Source organism: Mirounga angustirostris, unplaced genomic scaffold, assembly GCF_029215605.1.
Source record: "Mirounga angustirostris isolate CCGP_5_RB_7025 unplaced genomic scaffold, mMirAng1.0.hap1 SCAF_9, whole genome shotgun sequence".
In the NCBI taxonomy this organism is placed as follows: domain Eukaryota; kingdom Metazoa; phylum Chordata; class Mammalia; order Carnivora; family Phocidae; genus Mirounga; species Mirounga angustirostris.
In genome coordinates, this window is record NW_026991717.1 from 135,164,963 (window position 1) to 135,190,440 (window position 25,478).

A 25,478-nucleotide genomic window follows, 5' to 3' on the forward strand; every position below is an offset into this window, starting at 1 on the left:
AGAAACAGAACCAAGAGGACATAGATACATAGCGAGAATGAGATTTGTTACAAAGAATGTGCTCACGCAGTTATGACGGGGTTGACCAGTCCCAAGATCTGCAGCGGGTGAGCAGGAGACCCAGGAGAGCTGGTGCTGTCGTTCCTGTCCGAGTCCAAAGGCTGGGGACCCAGGAGGGCCTGGTGTCAGTTCCAGCCCGAGAGCAGAAGACCGACGTCCCAGCTCAAGCAGGCAGGCAGGTGGAATCCCTTCTTAGTCGTTTTGCTCTATTTAGCTCAACTAATTAGAGGAGGCCCACCACATTATGGAGGCCGATCTGTTTGACTCGTTCTACTGATTCAAATGTTAACATCCAGAAACACCCTCACGGACACACCCAGAATATTCGGGCACCCCGTGGCTCAGTCACGTTGACACGGACCGAAGCTCCTTGTCTCTGCACACCTACAGCCCATGTCCACTAGTGGTCCTTGTTTCTCTCTCACATCTGTCTTAGCAGAAAAGGCATGACTCCTCTAATCTGGGGCCAATCCCTCCCGCTGTGCTCTGGGTCTGTCTCTGGAAAGCAAATCAACCAGCATTTTCTACTCCACGTTACTCAAGACGGCAGTGTGGGCAAAAGCCCAGCATGGGAGGGGAAGGCGATAGTTCTGGGAAGGATGTCCAGAGTGGGGGTTTGAGGCTTCAGATGGATAGCCAGACAGGCATTCCTGAAAAGCCCCCCAACCAAACAGCCCTCCAGGCAAGGCCCTCTGTGGGGCACGCAATCACTCTTCCTTGGGACCTCTCCGGAGCCCTGGCCTGCTCTCGAGGGAGGTTTCCCTGTTTGATCTTCATGTGCACCAACCCTCCTGTGTTGAGCAGGACTTTCTCACTGTGGATGTCAGAATCCCAAATCAAACTGGTTAGAGTAAAAATGAGGATTTATTGACCGATGTAACCGGGAAGTTCATGAATAAGGCTGGCCCAAGGACTAAAATAGTATCACTGGGCCTCAGTTTCCCTTTGTCTGTCACACTCACACACACACTTACACTCATACACACACACACACACACACCCCAACGTGCTCTTCTGCTGTCCTCTGTGTGTAGAGCTAGTTTTTTCTGCTGTAGGTGATTTTCTCCATGCAGTAAGGGGACAGAATGTCACAGCCGCAGAGAGTCCAGGCGTCTGTCATCCCAGCTCAGCCACCTTGAAGGTAGACCTTCTCTCTTCCACCCTCCATTTTGAGAGTCCCAGAAGGGGATTGCTCCTGTTCAGTCACCCGCCTTGCCTGGATGTTTACCTTACTATGGCCACGAGATGGGGAGGCCATATTGGCCAGGCCTGGGTCACGGGACCACCCCCTTGGCCACGGTACCGGATTGGCAGGTGCATGAGTCACAGGGATGGAGGGCAGAGCAGTTCAAAGAAGGAAGGACCTATTTTAAGAAGCAATGGGAAGGCATGCAGGGCAAATAAAAACAGCAGATGACCTCCTCGCCGCCTGGTCTGGGGGTATGGGACGGTGGGACTCCGGGCCTTCTCCAACATACTTGTTCAGCTGCGCCAGTTTTAAATTCTATCGGTACTTGCTTCGGCGGGTTCTTTTTCTAACTTACTGTCTGGTGAGTGTTCTAGAACCTTGCCCACCTCCATGAAAGGTGCCGGAGTATAAACATGCCCGGACACACGAGCAGACGTTGCCGACTGGATTTCTCACGCATGTGGCCCCCCCTTGGGCTGGCCTGGGAATAGGCATATCTCCCCACTTCCGTTTGCCTTTTTTCTGAAGGTGGCTGAGCGTCAGATTCTGTAAATATGAATCCAGCCCTTACCAGGTGCCCAGCACTTTCCCACCTCTTACCCGCCCTGAGCCCCAGGTTAGGGTGGAGGAACCAAGGCTGAGAGAGGGGAGTGCCGGATGTCTGAGTTTCCCAGGGCTGCTACCACCCACACCACAAACCAGATTGCTTAAAGAAATGGAAATACATTCCTGTAGACTTCAGAAGGCCAGCAATCCAAAACCAAGGATTCGGCAGGTCTAGTTTCTCCGGAGGGCTGTGAGGGAGAATCCAATCAGAGCTTCTCTCCAAGCTTCCGGCTGTTGCTGGGAGACATCATTGGCATTCCTTACCTTGTAAGATTTTATTTATTTATGTGAGAAAGAGGGTGAGCAAGTGAGAAAGAGAAAGAGAGAGAGAACAAGTGCGGGGAGGGGCAGAGGGAGCGGGAGAAGCAGACTCCCCGCCGAGCAGGGAGCCCGATGCAGAGCTTGATCCCAGGACCCCGGGATCATGACCTGAGCCGAAGGCAGACGCATAGCCCACTGAGCCGGGCAGGCGCCCCCTTACCTTGTGGATGCTTGGTCGAGCCTCTGCCTCTGTGGTCACGTGGCTGTCTGGCTGGGTGTCTTCACAACAGCTTGTAAGGACTGTAGGCGTATTGGATTGGGGCCCAACCTACTCCAGTGTGACCTCACCTTAACTAATGACATCTGCTGCGACCCTCTCTCCAAATAAGGTCACCTTCTAAGACACCTAATCCCCAGATTAGGACTTCAATATATCTTTGGGGGGGGGGGCACAATTCAAAACCTAACACCTATTGGGCAGTGGAGCCAGTCTCAAATCCAGAGCTCACGCTCTCCTGCCTGAAGGTGCTCGTCATGACGACGGGCATTTTCAGGAGGCTATTTTGCGCAGGCCTTACATTTTGCTATTTCAAAATCCCAACAGCCCTAGAAGGTAAGCCCCTTGGGTCCATTTTACAGGTGAGGACTTTAAGGTGGGGTGAGGTGAAATGCTCAAAGGCACACAACTCCTTAGGAACAGAGTTGGGTTCTGAGCTGGTTGGCCTGACTTCATGTCTACCTCGCTCAGGGCTCCAGGTGCTAAGTGAAGGGGCACCATATAAGCGTTGACAAAGTGCCACGAGAAGCTCAGGCAGACAGAGACCACTGCTGCCTGCAGATGGTTGGGGTAGGGCTGGCGGATGGGAAAAAAATCTGGAAATCCTTCCTGGAGGAAGTGACATTTTAGCTGGGCCAGAAGGATCGGTCAGATTTAGTTGTGCAGAGGTGACAGGGAAGGATGGTTTGGACAAGGCGTGGAGCAGAAGCAAGACCTAAAGGCAGGAAAGTATTTGGGGGAGCAAAGGGATAGTTCAGTCTGCCTAGTCCAGAGCCCACATTTTCCCGTGGGTACCAAAGGAGAGAGGATCTTGTTAATTGGGGAGGCAAAAGGGGCATTCATATTTACCTCATTCATTTTTCCAAAGCTGCCTTCCCCCCAAGAGCAGGGGACATCCCAAGGAGGCAGTGGAAGCTGGGGCGGGGGGGCATTGCCCTTCTCCTTCACACACACCCACAGCCCCCCCCCATCCAAGCCCAGAAACCAGAGAGCTGCAAAGAAGCCTGTTCATTCTGGTTTCCAGAAGGCCCAGCTGAGATCTGTTCTAATCCACCCGCGTGGAAAGGTTTCCAGTGTGTGTATCCGGTTGCCATGGGTTTGCTTTCTGCGTCAGGCACTCTGTCAGACATGACAATTGAATAATATTTTTATTTTTAGGCACGGGTCACCAAGTCTTTTCATTCCACTGCCAGGCTCGCCTCCACACTGGAGCCCAGGGAATGGGGCTTCCGGGCTCCTGGGACTTGAATGGCTGCAGCAGAAAGCAGGGTGGGCGGTTGTTGGACCTGAGCTGGACACTGTCCTGGGGGGCAAGAAGACCCTGTCTTGGTGGGGGTCCGTTTTTGTGTCTTGGCAGAACGACGGTAGTTGGTCTTGGCCAAGACCTGGGTGTCGTCAGGCCCAAGGGGTAAAGTTGGCACGGTGGACGGTCAGGTGGGCAGGGCGGACCCGCCGTGGGTGGTGGGATGAGGACCACACGGTTGGTGGCCTGTGATAATGGTGCAGGGAGCAGGTGGCCCCTCAGGCACGTAGTCAGGATCGACAGAGAACCACGGATGCCCAAAGGTGGGATGTAGGCTTATGTGGAGGCAGGAATGAGTTCTCAAGGGCCTAATCAAAGTGGGGGGCATTCAGAAGCAAGACCGTCATGTGAGGGGCCGGATACAAGTCAGGCAGGCCCTGCGGACAGAGCAGAGTTCCCTGCTCTTGGCACTCTTGGCATTCGGGGCTGACTGCTCTTTGTGGGCTCCGTCCTGAGCGTTGTGGGGTGCTCAGTGGCATCCCCGGCCTCCACCCACTCGATGCTGGTCCACATCTCCTTCCCAGCTGTGACACCTGAAAATGTCTGCAGACATCACCAGATGTCTCTGGGGCAGTGGGGCCGAGTTATCTCTGGTTGAGGCTTAGTGGGGGCTGGAGGCCGAAGGGCTTGGGAGTGGGGGCAGAGGCAAAGACCTAGTTACTAGGACAATTGGCCCTCCTCAGCGGGCCCCACTCCAGCGAGGGCCTTTGGGGGCAAACAACCCCCGTCAATCCTGGCTAACATTCCCAAGAGGCACTGCGGAAGAAGGATATGACAGAGGTGGGGGCACCCCTCGAAAATACCAAAAGACTGGAAGATCTGGCTTAGAAATGGGTGGAGACCCAGGTGGCCTCAGTTTCCTCATCTGCATCTGTGTAATGGGAGCAATAATTGTCCTCGCCTCACAGGAGTGATGCGGAGGTTACACGTGGGGCTAGCTCACACCCGACATGGTGAGTGCCACGTGAGAACCAGCCCGTGTGACCACCACTCATGTCACTCAAGTCACTTCCCTGTTCGTGACCCGGCCATTGGCTTCCCCACCCCCCACCTCCAGGTCTTGTCCGCCTCTGCCCTGCCCCCACACTCCCGCTGTCCCCAGGCACCTGCTGGCCTTTCAGATGCTGGGCCATTTCAGCTGAAGGGACGTCCCCGGGATTTGTTCCGAGGTTCTGTCCATGTCATCTTTAAAGGGTTCAGATGGAGATGGAGTCTGGCGTCTTGAAGCGGAGGGCCCCCTTGGAACAGATCTCAGAGGAGGAGATGACGCGCTACCTGCTGGGGAGCTTTCCTGAGACGTGGTCCGTGGCCACTGACCATTTCATGGGCAGGAGGACCCCCCAGAGAAGGGGGACGGCTGGGGCCCCGGCTGGAAAAGGCTTGGCGGGCGGCGGGGTGCGGCCTTCATGCCCCACCAGAGGCGGGGTGACCGGGACAGCTGCCTCGCTCCTGCTTTGAATGTAAAAGAGGGAAAAATCTAGGTGAAGGGGTGTGAGTCACGCAGAGACAGCTCCACGTGTCCCCTGAAACTCGCTGTTTGGGGAGCCATGGGGAGCCCCCCACGGTGACACTGTCACCACGCACCCCAGCCCATGGGACCATCCTTGGAGGGCACCTCACAGCAAAGAGGTGAGACTCTTCACATCGGAGCCATTCGTGGTGTCCGAGGCCGTGGACGGGGAGCGGCCACGCACATCACCGGGGAGCACCGCGTGCGGCCCCTTCAGCCGGGGAGGCGTGGGACGTTAAGCCTGTGTTTACTTTAAGCCTGCTTCCTATTGAATCTGGACTCGAAGTTGTTATGCAAAGAGGAGTCTCAGTAGGTAATTCAGTATTTATGCCCTTATTTAACAACAATTTCCATTTTAGTAAAGAACACTGACTTCATGTTTCCCCGGACACTTCTCACCTCTGCCTGGAGCAGGCCCAGCTTCGGGTGGGCCCAGAACATCACGGACCAGCGGCGGCTGGGGGGGGGGGATGGCAGTGGTGGCCCCCAGAATGTCAGGCAGGAGGTGAAGCTTCGTGGACCCAGCCCTGACCACAGTGGGCAGCATCTGGGGACTGACTGAGAGCTTGTCTTTGACCATCACGACACTTGGGGTCACGCTGTGGCTCCCCCTCGCAACAACGAAGCAAACTTATTTCCCTGAGCCTCACTTTCCTCGTCTGTAAAATGGGCATGAGGATCTCTGCCTCGCCGGGAGAGAGCAAAGCTGAAATGAGAGAATGAGGGTTAGTGGTTCCCAGATGTGATGGTGCCCAAGAGTCAAGGGAAGAGATGGTTACAATGCAGGTTCTCGGGCCCCTCCCGTTTTCCTGATGAAGTGAAATTATGCTGGGACGCTGGGACATCCTGACAAGCTTCTAGGTGATTCTCACCCGAGTGTGTTCGTAAGAAACGCTGGTGTCTCCAAAGGACTTAGTACCGAGCCCAGCACATCACAAGCCTCCAGTCCATGGATTGCTATATTTATTCTATGCCAGTTACCTGTCTCAGCAATAACGCTACATGACAGACTGTCCCCAAATCCAGCCGCTTGAAGGAATCATCGTGTGTTTAGCCCATGAAGATGCATGTCAGCTATTTGAGCTCAGTGGGGCGGCTCTTTGGTTCGACTCGGTCACAGGTCCATCACCAGCTGGCGGTCCACGGGGGCCGTGGCAGGTCCTGGGTCGCATGACTCCCCTCCTCCAGCCGGCTAGCCTTGGCATGTGCTCTCAGAGAGGCAGAGGTACAAATACTCCCAGGCAGGCCTCTGCTTCACCGTCACCTTTGCTGCCAAGTCAATGGTCAAAATCAGTCACCTGGCTGAGCCCAGAACCGAGGCATGGGGGACAACCCACCCAGACAGGCAGGGTCCTGATTAGTGACCTGCCCAAAGCGGGGGTGGACAGAGAGAGGAGTGAAGATTCGGGGCAATTAATGTAATCAACCCATCTCTCACAGGTATCCTTTTAGAAAGTAGCAGGCTGTACCTTCTTTGTCTACCAAATTTGTTTCAATGGGCATGCGTTACATTTTAAATCAAAAAACCTTAGTTATTGCCCTGTCCCCACAGCGCATCGGAACAGTGGTGGTGATAGAAGCAAGAGCAATGACAAGTTCTGAGCACCTCCTATGTGCCAGGCACTGGGCTAAGCGCTCTTAAATATGGGCTCTTTTAACGCCCACAGTGACCCTTAGGGGATGGTGTGTTAGTTTCCTGTCGCTTCTGTAACAAACTGCCATATACTCAGCGGCTCGAAATAACACAGATTTATTATCTTAATAAGATTAATAAGAAGTCCGGGGCGCCTGGGTGGCTCAGTCGGTTAAGTTTCTGCTTTTGGCTCAGGTCATGATCTCAGGGTCCTGGGATCAAGCCCCACGTCCGGCTCCCTGCTCAGCAGGGAGTCTGCTTCTCCCTCTCCCTCTGTCCCTCACCCCTTCTTGTGCTCTCTCTGTCTCAAGTAAATAAACAAAATCCTTAAAAAAAAAAAAAAAAGATTAATGAGAAGTCCAAAATGGGGCTAAAATCGAGGTGTCAGCAGGGTTGTGTTCTTTCTGGAGGCTCTAGGAAAGGATTCATTCCTTGCTTTTTCCAGCTTCTAGAGGGCATGTTCACCCCTTGGCTTGTCGCTGCCTTCCAGCAATAGGGATAAAAGAATGGATGGACAGATGGATGGACAGATGGATGAATGGATGACAGAGGGATGGATGGATGGATGGACTCATGGATGGATGGATGGATGGGCAGATGGACAGATGACGGACAGAGGATGGATGGATGGATGGATGGATGGGTGGATGGGTACACACCAGAAAGTCTTGTCTCCCAGGCTCTCATCTCCATGGCTGAGACAACTGAAAAGCATTTTTCTCACCCACGTCTCCAGAGCTGTCGTTTCTTCTCTCTCCATCAGCATCAGGACACTTCCCAGTTGGCTTCGTGGGTGAGAGCCATTCTCTTCCCAAACCTTCCGCAGAACCAGTCTCCTCCAGTTGTGAGAAAATAAGTATGTTGCTAAATCACCAGCAATGTCGGTCAGGGAACCTTAAACAAAGAGATTAGTTCTGCTTTTATTTGTTGGTACAATGGAGAGCATGAAATATTTAACAGCATCATAATGCAGAACAGATGGGAAAGATACTGCCTTCCAGGACCTCTCCTCTCCCACCTTCCACCAACAGCCAAAACCAGGCGGCCCTTGAGGACAATTTATGAGCTGGAAGGCAGCCAAGGGGTGTCAGGTACCGGCCCAGCCCCAATAACGCCTACTGGGTTATTCATTGAAGAGGATCCAGTTACAATCTTTTGCACACTGGGAATGCCACAGTGGACCTAGATGCTACATCGGGTTCAAGTCCTCCTTAGCTTTATGCAGTTATCAGTGTTCAGGGAGTCTTTTTCTCTGATTGTCATGGAATTTCTACCCACAAAACCAGAAAGCTTGAAAAATCACCAAGGAGTAAACTTTGATTTGGTTGTGAGCTGTGCAATCTTGGGCAAGTCTGTGACCTCTCTGAGCCTGTATCTTCAGCTGCATGAAGAACGAGAAGAGCCACTGTGAAGCTTGAGTGAGACAATGTGTGTTAAAGCCTGCTGATAGGCACATAGTAGGTGCTCAAACCGGTCTCGGCCCAGTGGGTGAGTGACCAGGCTTTGAACTATGCGTCCCACGGAGAAACATATCACATGTGCACGGTCTCTGGATCTGCATCCCACACACAATTTTAGAATTGTGAACTGAAAGAAATCTTAGGGATTAGACTAAATGGTGCAAAGCAAAGGCCCATGGGCCACATCTAGCCTAAAGACACACACGAACATATACACACATACACACACAGAGTTTGCACAGGTACTTTTTAATTATTCAAACTACTTGCCACTAAAACGAAAAAAATTTCTAATATTAAAATCTGAAATCTTGTGTGATCTCAGAACTGTCAGATGCAGTCACCCAAAGCTCCCACACCCTCATGGCACCAACCGGCAGGGCCCCCTCCCCCCGCCCCAAAACCTTTTTTCATGATATTTGTTACACGTGGTCTCATCTCTCATTGGCGTTTCCTGGCTCGGTTCTGTACGCATGTGAGTTTGTGAGCCCCGGTGGAGAGCAACCCTCTCACTTTTGGAGACAAATTAGGCTAAGAGAAGGAATCCCAATGTGCCCTTCCCCCCACCGCTGCCCTGGTCCTCCCCGAGAGATCTTGGAGCTCTTTGCTTAGTTCAAGCCTCAGAGTCCTTAACCCAGCTCTTGGGCAGGGATTCAGATAAATCTATTAGGTACCTCTGACGGGGTGATTTTGTTCCACATTCTCCAACCCTGCTGTAGTCTTCACCTTGAGGCTTTGTTCCTTCTTCAGTACCCAATAAACAGTCTTGGGAGTTGGATTTGACATCTATTGTAAGAACCAAATGAAATAAGTGCCTAGCAAACTGTGACTATTACGTTATCATGTTATTAAGCCCAGTATGCATTACTCATAAAATAAATGGCTCTCTCCCTGACTTCCCCCCACTCCTGGATAAACTCGGGTTTTGATACATGATATCATATTTGATACGTTTATACAAACGTAGCTTGGGGGAGGTGTGCTGGCAACCCAGACTGCACGTTTTGTGTTTGGCCCCCTGGGCCTTTGGTCGGAGTCGGACATGCCTTTCAGCACAAACATGATTGTAAGAAGATGTTTCTTTAATTAAATGCAATCTCTTTCTTTATAGCCCCCGCATCACCGACCCCCTCCCTGACCCTGAAAGGCAGGACTTGCTGCGTATTCAGATGCTGGCTTGGATTGTGCAGGGCCCTACCTTCTCCTGACCTCGCCCATCAAAAGGCTCATTAACCCACACAACAGTCTTTCTTTTCAAGCTCAGTTAAAAAATAGAGTGAGAGAGAGAGTGAGAGAGAGAAATGTCCATTCTCTTTTCCTTGCCACAGTAATCCTCAAATTATGCACAATATCTGGAACAGAAAAGTGGCCCCCAATTTAATTTTCTGGTTTCTGAAGAGACTTAATCAGGCCAAGAGTCTAGGAGGGAACCCCCAGGGATGTGCCCCAGAACTCTGGTGGGGCTCCCAGTCTAACGCCCCAGGAAACACAGTCACGAAGGCTGGACAACGAGTCATGCGTGTGTGTGTGTGGGGGGGGCTGCATGGGGTTTGCAGGGGAGGTAATTGTGTGTCGTGTGCACGTCTATATGTGTGCATCTGTGTGTGTGCACGTGCCCCTGCCTGGCTCATCACGTGTGGCCCCGACACGAAGGATTAGCCGCAGGCTCTCCCCTGAGCTTCCCCGTGCTGTTCTCTCTGCGTGTTCCTGGTGGTCACGTGAAGGATGGTTTAAAGAGGACGGACGCCACTGTGGGAGTTCTCCAGAGCAATTCACATCCAAAGCCCCACCTGACAGCGAGGGACATAGAGAAGCAGAGTGGGCACTGAAGTTACCCGGAGACACAGAGGGAGTCGGTGGCCATTGCTGGGGCTGGAACAATTTCTCCTGACACCCAGTCCAGTGGGCTTTCTCCTTGGTCCCTTTCAGCGGGGTCAGGGCCAGCCGACAGGGAGCCAGTCTTCCAGAAGGATCTGGCTGGGATCCAGGGGTGAACAGCTTAGATACACACAGTGCCTGGGCGGGCAGCTGCGTAAGCAGTACCCCTGAGCGAGGGTTCACAAATGCTTCTCTCTATGGCCAAATAGGAAATATTTCAGGTCTTTACAGGCTAAGAGGCAAAATTGAAGATGCTATGTAGGTACTTACATAACCACTCGATATGTGACCCTTTAAACATAGAACCATTTAGGGGCACCTGGGTGGCTCAGTTGTTAAGCGTCTGCCTTCGGCTCGGGTCGTGATCCCAGGGTGTGTGGGGGCTCCCTGCTCCGTGGGAAGCCTGCTTCTCCCTCTCCCACTCCCCCTGCTTGTGTTCCCTCTCTCGCTGTGCCTCTCTCTGTCAAATAAATAAGTAAAATCTTAAAAAAAAACATAGAACCATTTAAACATTTAAAAGTCATGGTTATCTTCTTGGGCTAAACAAAAATGGGCGGCAGCTAGATTTGGCCTGCTAGCCAGCCCAGTCCTGGAGGATGTAAACATCAAAACAGATCTGGATTTATGGAACCAGAAACTGGTCAAAGCCGGGGGATGAGAGAACAGAGCAGGAATCAAAGAGCAGCTGAAGGAGGAGAAAATGCAAACCAATGGCCATAAATTAGCCTGGGGGGGCGGGGCGCTGGGGGAGAGGGAGGGCATGTCAGCGTCCCAGGTGTAAGAAGCTCAGTAACAGCCTGTTGGCAGAGAAGCGTCTCCCAGCAGTACCCCGAGGAGTGGATGGACAGAAGTCCGTGGTGTGGACGGTGCTCCAGTAGGGTCCGGAGCCACGCTGGCCGAGAGGACCTCCCCATCTGCTTGTCCAGTCTTCCCATGGGTGGGAACCTCCCACCGCCCGGTCCCAGTGTCATGTCCAGTCGCTGGGTGAGTGCCCAGGTGTGAAGACTTTGCCCGTTCTCTCATTTGGTCACGCTGCAAGCTCCGTGCCTAGGAGATTCACACCCCAGGACACCCAGACCTGCCCAGCCTCTGTCCCCTCAGCCCGAGCTCTGGTCTCACCTGGAAGTCCCCAGGACCACACCCTCACGATTTTCCCAAGGCCAAAAAAATCTGTATTAAAAAAACTTTTTTTTATTTGGAATCATTTTAGAAAAGCTGTAAACATAGCACATAGTTCCCAGACACCATTCCCCCCGGTCTCCTCTGATGCTGACATCTTATATAACTGTGGGACACTTGTCAAAACCGAGAAATTCATGCCAGTGCAATGTTATTAAGGAAACTACAGACTTCATTTGCGTTTCATTGAGTTTTTCGATAACGTCCCCTTACTGTTCCAGGATGCGATCCAGGATGCAGAATTGCATTTAACCTTTTTTTTTTTACTTCTCTTTTTGTCATCCCGTCACCTTATTCCAAAGCAAAAGGGCCTCAATTATTTGCACATGCTCAAGGACGGGACCCCCACACTCGCATGTGAGCGAGACGGTTGCGGGACAATCGGAGCAATTTCCTTTGATGTCCACTGGTAGCGGAGGCCTCCCGTTAGAAACTGGCAGCAGAAGGCCATGGTGAAGACCCAGCGGGACTGGAGGCGGTGGCCGAGCAGGAGGCAGGCCAAAACACAACCGCCATCCGGAATCCCCGCTACGGGAGCCCCGAGCAGGCGGGGGTCGCCCCCCTCGCCGCCTAATCGGAGGAAGCAGGGTGGCGAGAGGTCACTGCAGGAGCGCTGGGAGCCAGGGCTGGTGAGACGGTGACGGAAAGGGTCAAGGCCAAGTAGCTGAATAACGTTCTCACCCAGGGGTTTCCACGAAAGATGATGAATCTCTCCAATTTAAACGTGTCACGGCTGGGCTGGGAAGCCACAGATGAAAACAGGGAAGATAATTACTTCCATAGCAGGGCTGGTTGTGCGGGGGGGAAAAAAATCACATAGTCGTAAAAATGACTTGGGGCACCTGGGGTGCTCAGTCGGTTCAGTGTCTGACTCTTGGTTGCGGCTCAGGGCATGATCTCGGGGTTGTGAGATCGAGCCCCGCATCAGGCTCTGTGCTGGGCATGGAGTCTGCTTAAGATTCTCTCTCTGCCACTCCCTTTGCCCCTCCCCCCCCAACATTTCTCTCTCTCTCTCTCTCTCTCTCTCTCTGTCTCCCTCTCTTACAAAAAATGACTTAATCGCCCAGCCAGGAGTATGAGAGCACCGTAAAGAATCAGAGACTATGGTTTTCCCACTGAGATGATGTTTTAACACCAAAGTGCCTGGCCCAGGGTTTGACGCCTCCATTGTAGGAAAAAATGTGTGCCCCGGTTACCATCAACGATGCACGGCACACTCTCACCTTCTACAGATTAAGGCTTTTTGGAATCAGCTACACAGGCCAACGCCAGGACCTACGCCAGGAGTTCTAGCTGTCTTCACCGCCTATGTTTTGTTTTGGGGGACAGCTAATTAGAAGCCGAGGAGCCCCCTTACCCCAGGCCACAAGATTCATGGGGGTTTCTTCGAGGGCCCTGGGCGCTCCTCTAAGGCGTTAGCCAGTGGGCCCCAGGATCCCTGGTGGACTCCCTTCTTTCAGGACATTCCTTGTAGCAAACAAACGCTGCTTTTGCTGTAGTCCCGCAATAGAAAATCGTTCTGTCCTTCAGCACCAGCGGCCACCAGCTGGGGCACTGGGGACTTCACCGGTCCCCTTGGAAACCAAGGACCCCCTTCTAACAGAGCAGCCTCTCCCATCCAAGTCAGAGGCTCAGGGAGTGATCGGAATGGTGTTGAGCTCCAGGGCACATGCCACGGGACCGGATCCTGCATCTAGGATTCCAAGTCCTTCTCACTCACAATTCTGGACACCACTTAGATGAACACGCACTCTAAAACCTGGTCTCAATCTTCCACCGGCCACTGAAGGAGCGAGGGATTACAGACACATTGCTCTCACCTGAGAGGTCCTTCTCTCCTCTCAGTAAGTGACGAGGGTTTCTTCAGATAACAGACCAGGAAAAGTATTACGAGCCTTATTGAAGTTAACAGCAGATTTTTAAAATTTGGGGTTGGGGCGGGGAGTAAATAATGCAGGAGGCAAAGCCTTTCTGTTTTAAAGCCTTCTCATGGATAGTGTTCGAAACTGAAGGGTACACTTCGTAAACAGAAGGTTCTGGACACAAATTCCCCTTTTCTTGGCAAGTCAGGGCCATTGCTAGGAGGCTTCATTAACTGGCGGTGGGTCCGGGGTTCACCACTGGTCTCTTAGACCTCTCCTTGAATGGTATCCCCCCTTCTCCTTCTCTGCACCCTCTCTGGCGACAGCGCCCAGTGCCCTGTGGGTTCAGACACCAGATCCCCAGACCTAAGAACTGTTTGTTAAACAAACCATCAACGTGGGGCTTTGATCCAAGGGGTGGGAGCAAAGTGCTGGGAGGGCCTTCTGTTATTTGCCTGGTGCCTGCCTCTGTTTTGGGCCGCCTCTCTACTCGGTGCATTTGGAATTTTCAAAATCCACTTGGCCAACCCCCCGGATTACAGCCCACCAGCTCTGGGGGAGATGCTGGTGATGTTTGCGAAGATGCTTCCCGGGTGATCCTGATGTTCCTGTCGAGCTGAGAACTGCTGGTCAACCTCTGCATAACCAGGCCCTGCCTCTGCCCAGAAGCCAGAATTTAAAATTCAGTCAGCTCTCACCACCTACCCTCTTTCTCCCCATAGCCTCTTCAGACAAAACCCCTCGACTTCAGAAAGAGTTTTCCAAACCACACAATGCTTCATAGACCAAAATAGAGATTTTTATTTCCAAACATAAAGCAGATACATTCTTAAACACAAAAAGCAACAACAAAAACATCACGCCAGTCTTTGAGAACACAGCTCCTTCCAACTTGAACAACAGAAAGGGGCTGAGGACGTCAGTGGGACTTTGAAACACAATACTGAGAAGAGACTAGAAGAGGCCACGCGTCCCTCCCTCCTGAGCAGGGCAGGCTCTAGGCTGGTTGTGGACTTGATGTGAACCGAGATAAAGCACACATGTTTCAGGACACTCGCTTGGCTCCGATACTGCTTGCCTTCCCAGAAAGCTTAATTTATTGCAAATGCGTGTTTTACAATCACAAATAATATGATGAGAGTGGATATGGTCCCCGTGAATACTGTCTACATAATAGAACATTTTAAACAGTGAAGTTAGCTTGCTTTTCATGCCAAAACCCACTTACATGGCGTGCACGCGCACACACACACACCCATTCCACCAAGGCCATTCGCCTGGTCCACACTGCATTAACCAGACCAATCCAGCACTGTAAACAGCCAGTCAATGTCACGTTGCAAAGATGGGGCAGCTGAGGATCTGTCTGAGGATTTGTCTGAGGGTAGAGAGACTGCAGGGATGTGGCTGATGCCTCCAGGTGGGGCTCTGCAGAGGCCTGGACCCTTCCTTGGGAGAGGAGACAAGACACGCTAACGAATCCATCAAGTTTGGAACAAGGGGCTTGGTCTTTTGGACTTGAAATGACGGGAGAAAGCATTCATTCCTCCAAAGCCGGTACTGGAACCTTGCCATTTTTCCTGCCCCTGGCACCTTATGAACACCCGTGGCTTCTAAAACACAAAGACACAGACAGACACACAGAGTAAGAGAGACGTGGGTGAATCTAGGACCCCTCGAGCTAACTCCTCTTTCACAAGCTGTCCCAAGAGAAAGAGAGAGCATCACTTCCAGACCAGCTTAAGGAAATTTCCAGATGGCAGAGAATCTCAGGGGTCAACTGACATTGCCCTTTGTGTGGAGAATGACAGGGGACAAACAGCTGCTCCAGAAGAAGTATAAAATGCTATTATCTGAGGAAATGTCCTGGGTCCAGCACGGTCATCCTGAGGTTGCCAGAGACCATGGTGTGTCTGTTTTCCAGAAGCCCAGGGCTGGGAATCAGGCTGCCCCATCTGCTTCTGAGCAGATGTGTGTATAGTATATACACATCACATTCACACACACACACACCTGCCTCTGTCCACTTCTTCCTTACCTATAAAACTTCTAGACCATGCATGGCCCCAAGAGAGAAAACGCCTCTTTTTTTCTCTAGTAGAAGAAATCAGAGCAGCTTTTCGGGCAGTGATGTCACAAAGCCCACTCTGGTCCCCCCTCCGTGCCCCCCATCCCCACCCTGTGAGAGGCAGCCTGTCTCCGTTCTTCCAGGGGACACAAGCACCTGTCCCCAGCCTCTGGCACTCATCGCGGTGGTACCTGTTCCCGATGTCAGTGGGAGGTGAAGAATTCCCTGGAGGGAGTGGGCCTGGGGCAAAGCCCTGCAGCCCCTGCTCCGGGTCACCCTCTACTCGGTAACCGGCTGCCAAAGCAGCAGCCCATGGCCACCAAGAGCAGAAAGGCAGCTGAGGCTGGAGTTCCACGGAGAGGCCTGGAGCCCATCATCCCTGGGTTCAAGTCCCAAACGGGCCACTCACGGACTCTCTGGTTGCTTTTCGGCAAGCTGCTAACCCTCCCTGGGCTCTGCTTTCCACAGGATTGTGACCCATAACACAGGCTTTTCGAAGGAGTCAGGGCCCTCTTGTAGGCCCTCAATGGAGGTTTCTTCCCTCTTCTTCTCAGAACAGGCAGGGGGGCTGCGGGCCGGGGGCCTGATTGCTGACCTTAAGGGTCCGCATCCCTGGAAGGAAGCCCGGACCCTTTGGGGAAACAGATCCCTCTGTAGGCTCACTGTCCCATCTGGACAAGGTGGTTGGGTACCAACCAGTGAGCATGGGTATGTTACCATGACAACCAGCAGGCGGGCACAGGGTGGGTGGGGGATGCTCAACTGGCTGACTGTTCTCTAAGGCTCTGGGTGCGCTGCTGTGAGTTTTGTTTTTTAAATTCCCTTTTAAAAACAAGTTCCTCCTGGGGCAGCTGGGTGGCTCAGATGGTTAAGCGTCTGCCTTTGGCTCAGGTCATGATCCCAGGGTCCTGGGATCGAGCCCCGCATCGGGCTCCTGGCTCGGCGGGGAGCCTGCTTCTCCCTCTCCCTCTGCCTCTGCCTCTCTCCCTGCTCATGCTCTCTCTCTCTCTCTCTCTCTCAAAAAAAAAAAAAAAAAAACAAAAAACCCAAGTTCCTCCTTCTCACCTGGACAGACAGAAGGCATTTCTCTTGTCATTGAAACCGAGGGAGAACTGATGGCTGGTGTCAGTCCTTTGAATCTGGCCCTCTGCCAGAGGTGCCCATGGCCACCTGTGGATGTGTCCCCGTGATTTCCCTTCCCCTCTGCTAGAAAGTGGGGGGCTGGCCTGGAAAAGCTCAGAGAGCGCCTCTTTCCAGGATTTGCACCCGGGAGTAATTCATGTTCCAGAAGCAATGAAAGCAAATATGAATTTCCTGGGCTCCTTCCAAACACAAAGCTGTTCTCAAAAGCTTAGCCCCGGGTGACAGGGCCGGGACTGGGGAGGAGCACAGCCTGGGCAAGCAGGGGCACGTGATGCATCGGCCTGTCCCCAGGTCTTAAAAAAGGTGGGCCTGGAAGCACCCCGAGTGGGGAAGGAATGCCCAAAACACCTTGGGGAGGATAAGGACCCAACGGACCCAGAGAGCCCTGCCAACCGGTGGTGCAGGGGGTAGGCAGTGGCGCGACCTGTTCTCTCCTGTGACCAGGAGGCCTCCGAGCTCTCTGGTGGAGCACGAGACAGAGACACAGAGGATCCAGCTACCCACTCATCCACCTAAGGGCCACCTGAACCCACTCTACCCTCTGTCTTGCTGAGATGCCCGCTTCGCCGGGGGGCGTGTTCCTGGGTTCCTTGCAGGTGTCCAGGAACCATGTGACACAGTCTGACCAATGGAGGACAGAAGTCTCTGGGTGGAGCTTCCGGGAAGGAGGGCAGGTTCAGCTTGTTCATCTTCCCTCTTCCTACCTGGAACCCAGATGAAAAATCGGAGGTAGGGCAAGCACCTAGGGCCATGAGGTAACCACGAAGAAAGGAAAGAGAGCTATAGAATCCTTGGCTCTGACATCCCTGAGCTGAGCAAAGGATGCCAACAACTACCCGGCTAGATTTCTCAGGATGAGGGAAAAGCAAAGTCCCTGGTTGTTTAAGTCAAAGCTGGTGGGAGGAGGGATTCTGAGATTCTGGACTGAATCTAGGGATTTCCCACCACCATCTTCTGAGAATATCTAACATCTCAAGCAGGACAGGGGGTTCCAGGGCTAACTTCCCCTTTTATGGTTGCAGGGACCGTGAGAGGGTGCTCACCCAAGGTCACCCAGCTGTTAACGGCAGAGCTCCGTCTGCACCCTGTCCAGCACTGAGCACTGTCACTCTGTTATCTGATGCGGTGAGACCTGTCTCCAGCTCTGGACCTAACTCCCTGAGTCACTGGGTGGACAGGAGCTGCTGGGACCTCAGTTTGCTCCCCTGCAAAATGGGCACAGGTTGGAACAAGACAGTCTATAAAAGCCCTCCCACCTCTGACCACTAGAAAAACCAGGTAATTTAGCATTTCCTACTCCATTTTGCTTCCCTTGAAAGTTCGATCTGGTAATTCATCCCATTATCTGCTTTCTGGGCTTAGCTTGCATCACGCATGTACTAAACTGAGGAAAGTAATTTTTGATTGGGAACATCCTAATTAAAAAAAAAAAAAAAAAGGAGGCCAAAATTGAGTTTTCTGAGGGGATGGGTATCAGGTGCAAGGAGGTCAAACAGGTTTTTCTCGAATGACCAATGGATTGATTGGCAGCAGCTGCCTGGAGTGTTTTTTTTTTTTTTTTTAAGATTTTATTTATTTATCTGACAGAGAGAGACACAGCGAGAGAGGGAACACAAGCAGGGGGAGAGGGAGAGGGAGAAGCAGGCTTCCCGCGGAGCAGAGAGCCGGATGCGGGGCTTGATCCCAGGACCCTGAGATCAAGACCTGAGCCAAAGGCAGATGCTTGACGACTGAGCCACCCTGGCACCCCATGCCTGGAGTGGTTTTGAGAAGGACTCTGAGGTCCATTTGGGCTGGAGAGGGGGAGGGGAAGGTCTCAGTAATCTATTATCAGTGTCTGCCCTGGATGCCGTAAGAGCAGTAAGTATTTAGTGCTGGGCCTGTGCTGAGCTCCTAGTTCACGGCCTCACCACCTCTCCTGTACTGCCCCAGACTGGTGACAGTCAGACTGGCTGAGAAGAGTGGGGTGGGGGGAGGCCCGCTGGAGTAGCTGAGTTCCCATGAGAGAGGGAATTAGGGCACAATCCTGCCTGGGCCAGGGACCCAAGAGGCTTACTGGACATCCCTTTGCTGCCACCAGTGTGAGCCGCTCCTCAGGATTTACAGAACACCCTGGACCCCTCACCCCCGTCCCCCCCAGGCACAGCCTCCCTTCCTCCCTCGGGGGTCCCTCAGTGCCCCTGCTCTGGGGACTAACAGTGGGCAGGAGGTGGGGAGAGGCAAGAGCTTATCCTAATTCTTGGCCAAATCGATCACTAGAATGTTTATTTCCAACTCAGAAGATCTCCAGTGGGGAAAAGTGGGCTTCTCAGTTTGGTATTTCCAACCACAAATTCCTACCATGACCCATGGCTGCAGATGAATAATTGCGCCAGGAATAGAAGTGACAATAAACATGTAGCATTTGAGGGCTTACACATCCAGAGTAAAGAGCACCTACCAAGGGGCCGGGCACCTGCAAGCACCAAATGGAAGGCACTCTTGTTTTGGATGTCATTGTCCCCTCTGCTCCGAAGTGGAGCTCCTCTTGAGTCTCCCCTGCCGTCCGCACCCGCACATCCCACCCCTCACCCTCGGGTCCTGCATGGGACTTGCCCCGTGAGTTCAGACTAAGAGAACGGGCACGGTGGGGGGCAGCTGAGGAGGGGACCGGCACCTTTGATCATATTCACTGTTTTCCTCTCCCCCCTCCTCCCTTCCCCCCTCCTCCTTTGCCTTCCCTCTTCTCCCCTCCTCCTCTTCCTGCCCCCTCCATATTCCCCCTCCCCTCCTCTGCTTCCCCCTCCCATACTCGCCCCTCCTCCTCTGCCCTCCCCCTTCTCTCCTCCTCCTATCCCCTCCATACTCCCCCCTCTTCCCCTCTCCCTCTGCTTCCCACTCCCATACTCCCCCCTCTTCCTCTTCTTCCTTCTCCCCCTCTTTCCTTCTGTCTCACACACACACACACACACACAAACACACAGAGCTGGGCTGTGCCATGATATTCACATTTCTTTCCACGACTCTCACTCTAGGGACAGAGGAAAAATAAACACACAAGGTCCCACTGGGTCACCTTTCTCAAATGGCACTTGAAAGCTCTTTGCGGTTGTTGTTCAGGAAGCTGGAAAGTCATAAAAATCATAACTGTCTGCATCCACTTTAAGCAGAAGAGATTACACTTGACAAGCACCAGCAAGTGAGCTATTATTTCACAACTGTATTTATAGGAAAGTAATGAAAATATCAATTCTCTTTTAAAAAAGTTATGCAAACAAGCAGGCTCTATGGCCTCCTTATCAAAGTTTAAAAAATATGCAGAGACATTCTCCACTCCCGCCCCTCCCGGCCAACAGCCTGCACAGTGCAGATCCCCCCTTCCCGACGTGGGCCACAGGGGACACAGCAGCCTTCGCCTGCAGCACCTGCTCCTTGATGGAGCTCCTGACATGGGGGTTCCCGCTACAGTGAGCCTGGGGGTGGGGGTGCCTGGCTCTGTCTGGCCTTCCTGCCTCTCGCTGTGTGGCCATGGCTAAGTTCCTCCCCTCTCTGGGCCTCAGCCTCCCTGCCTGCAAAGTGGGAGCGTGGGAATGGAGATTGCTCGTAGGCCCTGCCATAGTCTGACCTTCCAGCACCAGACCCACACGGCCCAGTGAGCACCTGAGCTTGGCCAGCTGGGCCCAAGGCCTTGGCTCACTCAGCCCTGATTTTCCACGGCAGTGGTCCCTGGAGAATGGTCTTGTGGCTCGGTTTCCTAGTATCTGGAGAAAAGTGTGAGTGTGAACCAAGACCTCTCTGGGCAGTACCATTTCCCTGCCTGTGAATGTCCAGCTCCTCTGAGTTTCAGGGAAGCCTGGGTTCCGGCCCTCCTCGGCTGCTGGAGAGGGAGGAGCCGAGTGTGGGGGAGTGCTGTGGGGAGGGGCTTGGTGCCGACAGTCAGGACCCTCCTGGATCCTCCGTTTCCCTCCCTTTACAGGGCCTTTCTGGGTCTGGGCACTTTGTGACCCCAAAGGCCTGCAGGACCCCGTCTTGGTCTCCTACAGACGAAATCAGTTTGTAAAGAATGGGCACTAGGCGTTTTCTGAAAGGACACTTGGTGTTGATTGAGGAAAACCCCGATCCAGTTATAATGCACTTAGGAGCCATTCAAAATTCCCTGGGGAGGAAGGGACATGTTTCTGGCCTCAGGGCCCAGCACAGGGCCCCTCCCTAGAGGCTGCAGGGAGATTAACAGCCTTGCCCTGCCCAGAGGGAGCCTCCTTTGGGGTTTGGGGCGACCTGGGCCATGGCCCCTGGTGAGGCCATGTGTGGGACACTCGGGGCCCAGAAGACCCGCCTCTCTCTGAAGTCCCTTCTCGGGGGAGGAAGAGGCAGAGCCCCGCAGACAGGCTCAGCTCCAAGGTCCATCTCTGATCTCTGTCCTGGACCCTCGATCCCTGGTGCCTGGCCTCCCAGCTGCTCCCCTTCTGGCCCTTCGGCTTGAGTCGCAGACCGTGAAAAAGCAGAGAGCAACAGAAGGGACGCATCTTCCTGGGGGTGCTGCACACAGCGCGCTCCCCATTCTGCATGAAGACTCCCGCGACTAAGTTACTCTCCTTCCCTTCTCCTTGCACACAGCACGTGGGGCCCCAGCTCAGCGTGCCTTCCGATCAGTGTCATGGCCGCGGACCTCCACTGTCACTCTGTGCTATCGGAGGCTGGGGGGGGGGCGGGGGGTTGTGGTTAACGCTCCCGCCCCCCCCCGCCCACGGAGCCCCCTGCTGTGTGCTGTTTCATTGCTCTGGGTCTGCTCGCTATAGCTCTTCTTTTCCTTCCACTCTATTGTCACTTGTCACTTGTCAGTGCTGTCACCAGGTCCGCCTTCGATAATCACCGCTTCTGCTTCCAACCCACAGAGTCTAAGCTGCTGTCCTTTGTCCTCACTGTGCCTAAAGCAAGAGTAACCGGGCGCCGAGGGAGGGCCTGCGTGGCTCTTCCACGTCCGCAGCTCAGGGGTCTTCTCACTAACAGCTGGGCTCGGGGCTTGGCTTCCGGGCAAGCGGTGGCCATAAGTGACATGTTATTTGCTCCTGCTTTTCAGGGCGGGGGAGGAGGGGGACTGCAGACCAAGGCAAAATGCCACCCAATCCCACTGGACCCACAAAGTGCTAGGAATCCGCCCCCCACAAAGAGACATCATATATGAAACGATAAAGACTGAGCATCTACATACAGAGGCTATAAAAATTCTATCCAGTATCCCCTAGTCACACACAGGACAGCTTCTGTATAAATAGACTAAGACGACACCGTATAAAAAGTGGTTTTCTTTGGAGAACGTCAGTAGAGTGTCCGTCGGCCGCCTGCCTCCGCAGCCCCCAAGCAGTGCTGGGCAGGGCGGAGGGATGGAGAGGGGCCGCCTGGGGTCAGGTGGGCGGCGGGCCGCTGTAGCGGAGCATGAGCCTGAAGGAGCGGGCGAAGTTGTTGACCATGGAGCAGCTGCGGCTGTCCTCCCCGACGGGCAGCAGGAAGAGCAGCAAGAGCAAGAACAGGAGCTGCAGGGGGAGCGCCACGCGGCACACCTTCGGGAAGAGGGAGCGGAGTCCTCGCCACCGCGCCGGCCACCGCAGACTCTGCAGAACAAAGGCAGGTGTGAGTGGGCGCAGGGGCCCTGAGTGGGAGGGGAGGGCGAGGGGGACGCTAGGCAAGCAGAGTCCCTGGGCTGACTGACTGTCTGACCGCGCGGGTCTCAGTTTGCCTGACTGTGAAGTGGGGCTAATGTCAATTTTGCCTGAAACAAAGATCTCCGGTTTTCTCAAATCATTCAAGGTATGAAAGGTACCACCATGTTTATCATCATGCTCTTCAGCATCACTTTCTCCTCCTTCTTCATCACTACCTTCACCGTCAACACCACCAATATCACCCGAAGGCCAGGCACGCAGGTGCAAATGCCTAATGAACTTCCTTGCGGCAACATCCATGAAAGTGGCCAAAAGACATTTCCTAAAATCTAGAGGGACTGGTTGGGTTGTGGCCTCATGGGATGTCCTCACTGCCAAAGAGTACAGGCCCAAGAGCTGGGGACTCAGGGAAGTAGAGGTCCCGTGGCCAAAATACAGCATGGTGCAGGGCAGAGGCCTACCTCTTAGGAACCTGGCTGACTAGGTTCCAACATAGACTCTGTCACACAGTATCTACGTGACCTTGGGAGAGTCAATAACCTCTCTGAGCCGTTTCCTTCTCTGCAAGATGGGGATAAAACACCTACCCCCATTTGTCAGGCTGTAGAGAAGACTCAAAGTATATTTATGTACCAATTTAAAAGTATATAAGCTTTTATTAGTAGGACTATTATTGTAGAATATATCTTTTGGCCCCTGAAGAAACAAAGGGTCACCCTCCAGGAATCCAAAGCTACAGTCAAGTGATGGTGATGGTGGTGAGGAAAATGATGATGGTGAAGGTGACGATGGTGGTGGTGATGGTGAAGATGATGATGGTGGTAGTGATGATGGTGGATATGATAATGGTGGTGGTGGTGATGGTGACAGCATGAGGATGATGATGGTGGTGGTGATGGTGATGGTGAAGATGATGAGGATGGTGATGGTGAAGATGATGACGGTGGTAGTGATGATGGTGGATATGATAATGGTGGTGGTGGTGATGGTGAGGAGGATAACAATGATGATGGTGAGGATGGTGATGAGGATGGTGATGATGAAGGTGATGATGGTGGTGGTGATGGTGATAGCATGATGATGATGGTGACGATGATGGTGGTGATGGCAATGATAGTGAGGATGGTGAGGATGGTGAGGATGATGATAATGCGGTGGTGATGATTATGATGGTGAGGATAACAATGATGATGATGGTGAGGACGGTGGCAGTGATGGTGATATGAAGGTGATGATGGTGGTGGTGATGGTAATGATGGTGAGGATGATGACGATGGTTGTGGTGGTGATGGTGATAAGGTGATGATGATGGCGAGGATGATGATGGCAATGGCAGTGCTGATGTGATGAGGAAGCATGGCTGAATGGGGGTGTTCCTGGGGGGGTTCTGACCTGGGCACTGCTGACTCTCTAGCTCTCACACCTGAGTCACCTCACCTCCTGCCCCAACGATCTCCTCCAGGTTGATAACACTTGACCCTATGCCTCCAGCCTCAAGTGTTCTCACTCACCGAAGCCCTTCGACACTGATTTTGCAAAACCAGACTTCTTACAACCCACACGGTGGAGAGGCCCTCCTGGCTGCACTGGTATCAGCAGGGACTCTAGGAGTGGGGGAAGGTAAGTCACCTGAGCAGCTGAGTGAGCATGAGTTCCCACAGCTGCCGGGCAGGGTCAGACCTAGTTGGCCTGTGCTCTGTTCCCTGGCACCTGCCTGGTTCATGTGCGGTTGCCTCAGCCTGTGTGGACTCTAACTTGACTCCTGGACATGTCAATTGACTCTATCTGATTCCAAATCTCTGACCCACCCAGGAGAAAGGAAAAGAGAACAACATGCTGCAGGCCCACGCTAGCCTGGCATTACACTAAACTAAAACCCTATAATTAATGGTCTCCCAAATGCAAAATCTGTTTACAGTGTCCTGTTTGTTTACACCTGCATTCGCAGAGCTAGCATTCTGCTTATTTAAGTGAGGAACAGTGCCTTGGCCAGGATCCTCTGGAGAAAACATCTCTGAAGGTCCTAAGTGTGTTTGCATTGACAAGTGTTGACAAGGGGTGGTCTTTTTTCAAAAGACTCCCAGTGGCTGTTCACTTAGAGCTCACATTTTCACTTTGAGGGACCTGAATTCTGAAATGCTCTTTGAAATAAGAGATACATTTTAAAATGACCCTCAGATGTTTAGAAAACACACACACACACACACACACAAACACACAGAGGCATGAACTACCTTTCTAGAAGCCAACAAAGAAGTTGACAATCTCAGCTCTTCCCAGATCTGGAGCTGCTCTGTGCCTCAGTTTCCCCAGAGAAAGTACTACCTGTGTTCCACCCAGTTAGAACTATCCGAAAGAGAAGGGGCTTCCTCTGGAAGCAATACACTCCCAATCCCTTAGGGTATGGAAGCAGGGGGTCGACAGCACATGGTGGGGGGGAGGAAATAGGGTAGGGTAACTAAATGCTTGGAAGTCCTTCAAGATCTCACACAGACCTGAGACTCGAGAGTTTTGAGGAGTTCAGGCAAGACGAGTTTATCATAGTAAATGTGACCTAATCTTCTACCTTGGATGAAAGGTGACGTGGGGGGAAAGAAAAGGTATCAAGTTCTGGGTTCTACCCTGGCTCTGGCACTTCCTAGCTGTATAACCTAGGACAGGTCATTCAGTCTCTCTGAGCCACAGTTCCTTCATGTGTTGGGGAAAAGGGAGGGATGATGCCTGCCTACCAAAGTTAGAAGGATAAATGAGACAATGCATGCTATGCTCAGTAAATGCTCACTCCCTTCCTCCTCTAACTGGTGGATACTGGGGCAGATAAGCTGCTCCTACAGCCCCACAAGCTTCCCCCTCTACCTGGTGGTGCCAGGGATCAGGCACCACCAATCTCCTCAGGCCCATCAGAGAGAAAAGCACCACCTTCCTTAAATGCCATCTCTTGTCCCCTCAAAGGCCCTCATGTCCTCCCGCCACTGGGCCTTTGCACAGGCTATCCCTTCTGTCTGGAATACTAATCTCCCTCCTTTTCCCAATGCACCTAATTAGTTCCTACTGATGACTCTAGTTTCAGCTTGTGAGTGGCTTCCTCAGGGGCACCTCCCCTGCTGTAAACCAAAAACTAGCCCCATTATACATTTTCACAGCCCTGATACCTTCCCTTTGGATGACTGATTAAAGTCCATGGTCCCCTTGACTCTTCGGAGGCAGGGTCCACATTCATTTGCTCAACAAATATGTGCTGAATGAATGAAATAGGGAATGAAAGAGTCCTTCCCTTCCTGCATGTCTGACTGTCTGCTCCTCCCTTGGTGTCCATGGGGTAACCACACAGATCCTCGCTGACCCCTGGCTGTGGCTCTTCCCACTGTCCAGATGCTCTGCCATTGATGAACACCCTGGACACAGCC

The 25,478-nt window shown here is 52.8% G+C and overlaps 1 protein-coding gene across 1 annotated transcript in view; it reads right to left on the bottom strand.

Annotated features, from left to right (window-relative positions):
- Window positions 1–19,613: 19,613 nt before the first annotated feature.
- Window positions 19,614–25,478, bottom strand: part of SYNE3 (spectrin repeat containing nuclear envelope family member 3) — an 89,843-nt gene continuing 83,978 nt past the window's right edge. The window contains exon 18 of the mRNA XM_045901473.2: window positions 19,614–22,020. Coding sequence (XP_045757429.2) covers window positions 21,814–22,020 — 207 coding nt within the window. The 3' untranslated portion in view covers window positions 19,614–21,813. The remainder of the gene's footprint in view (window positions 22,021–25,478) is intronic.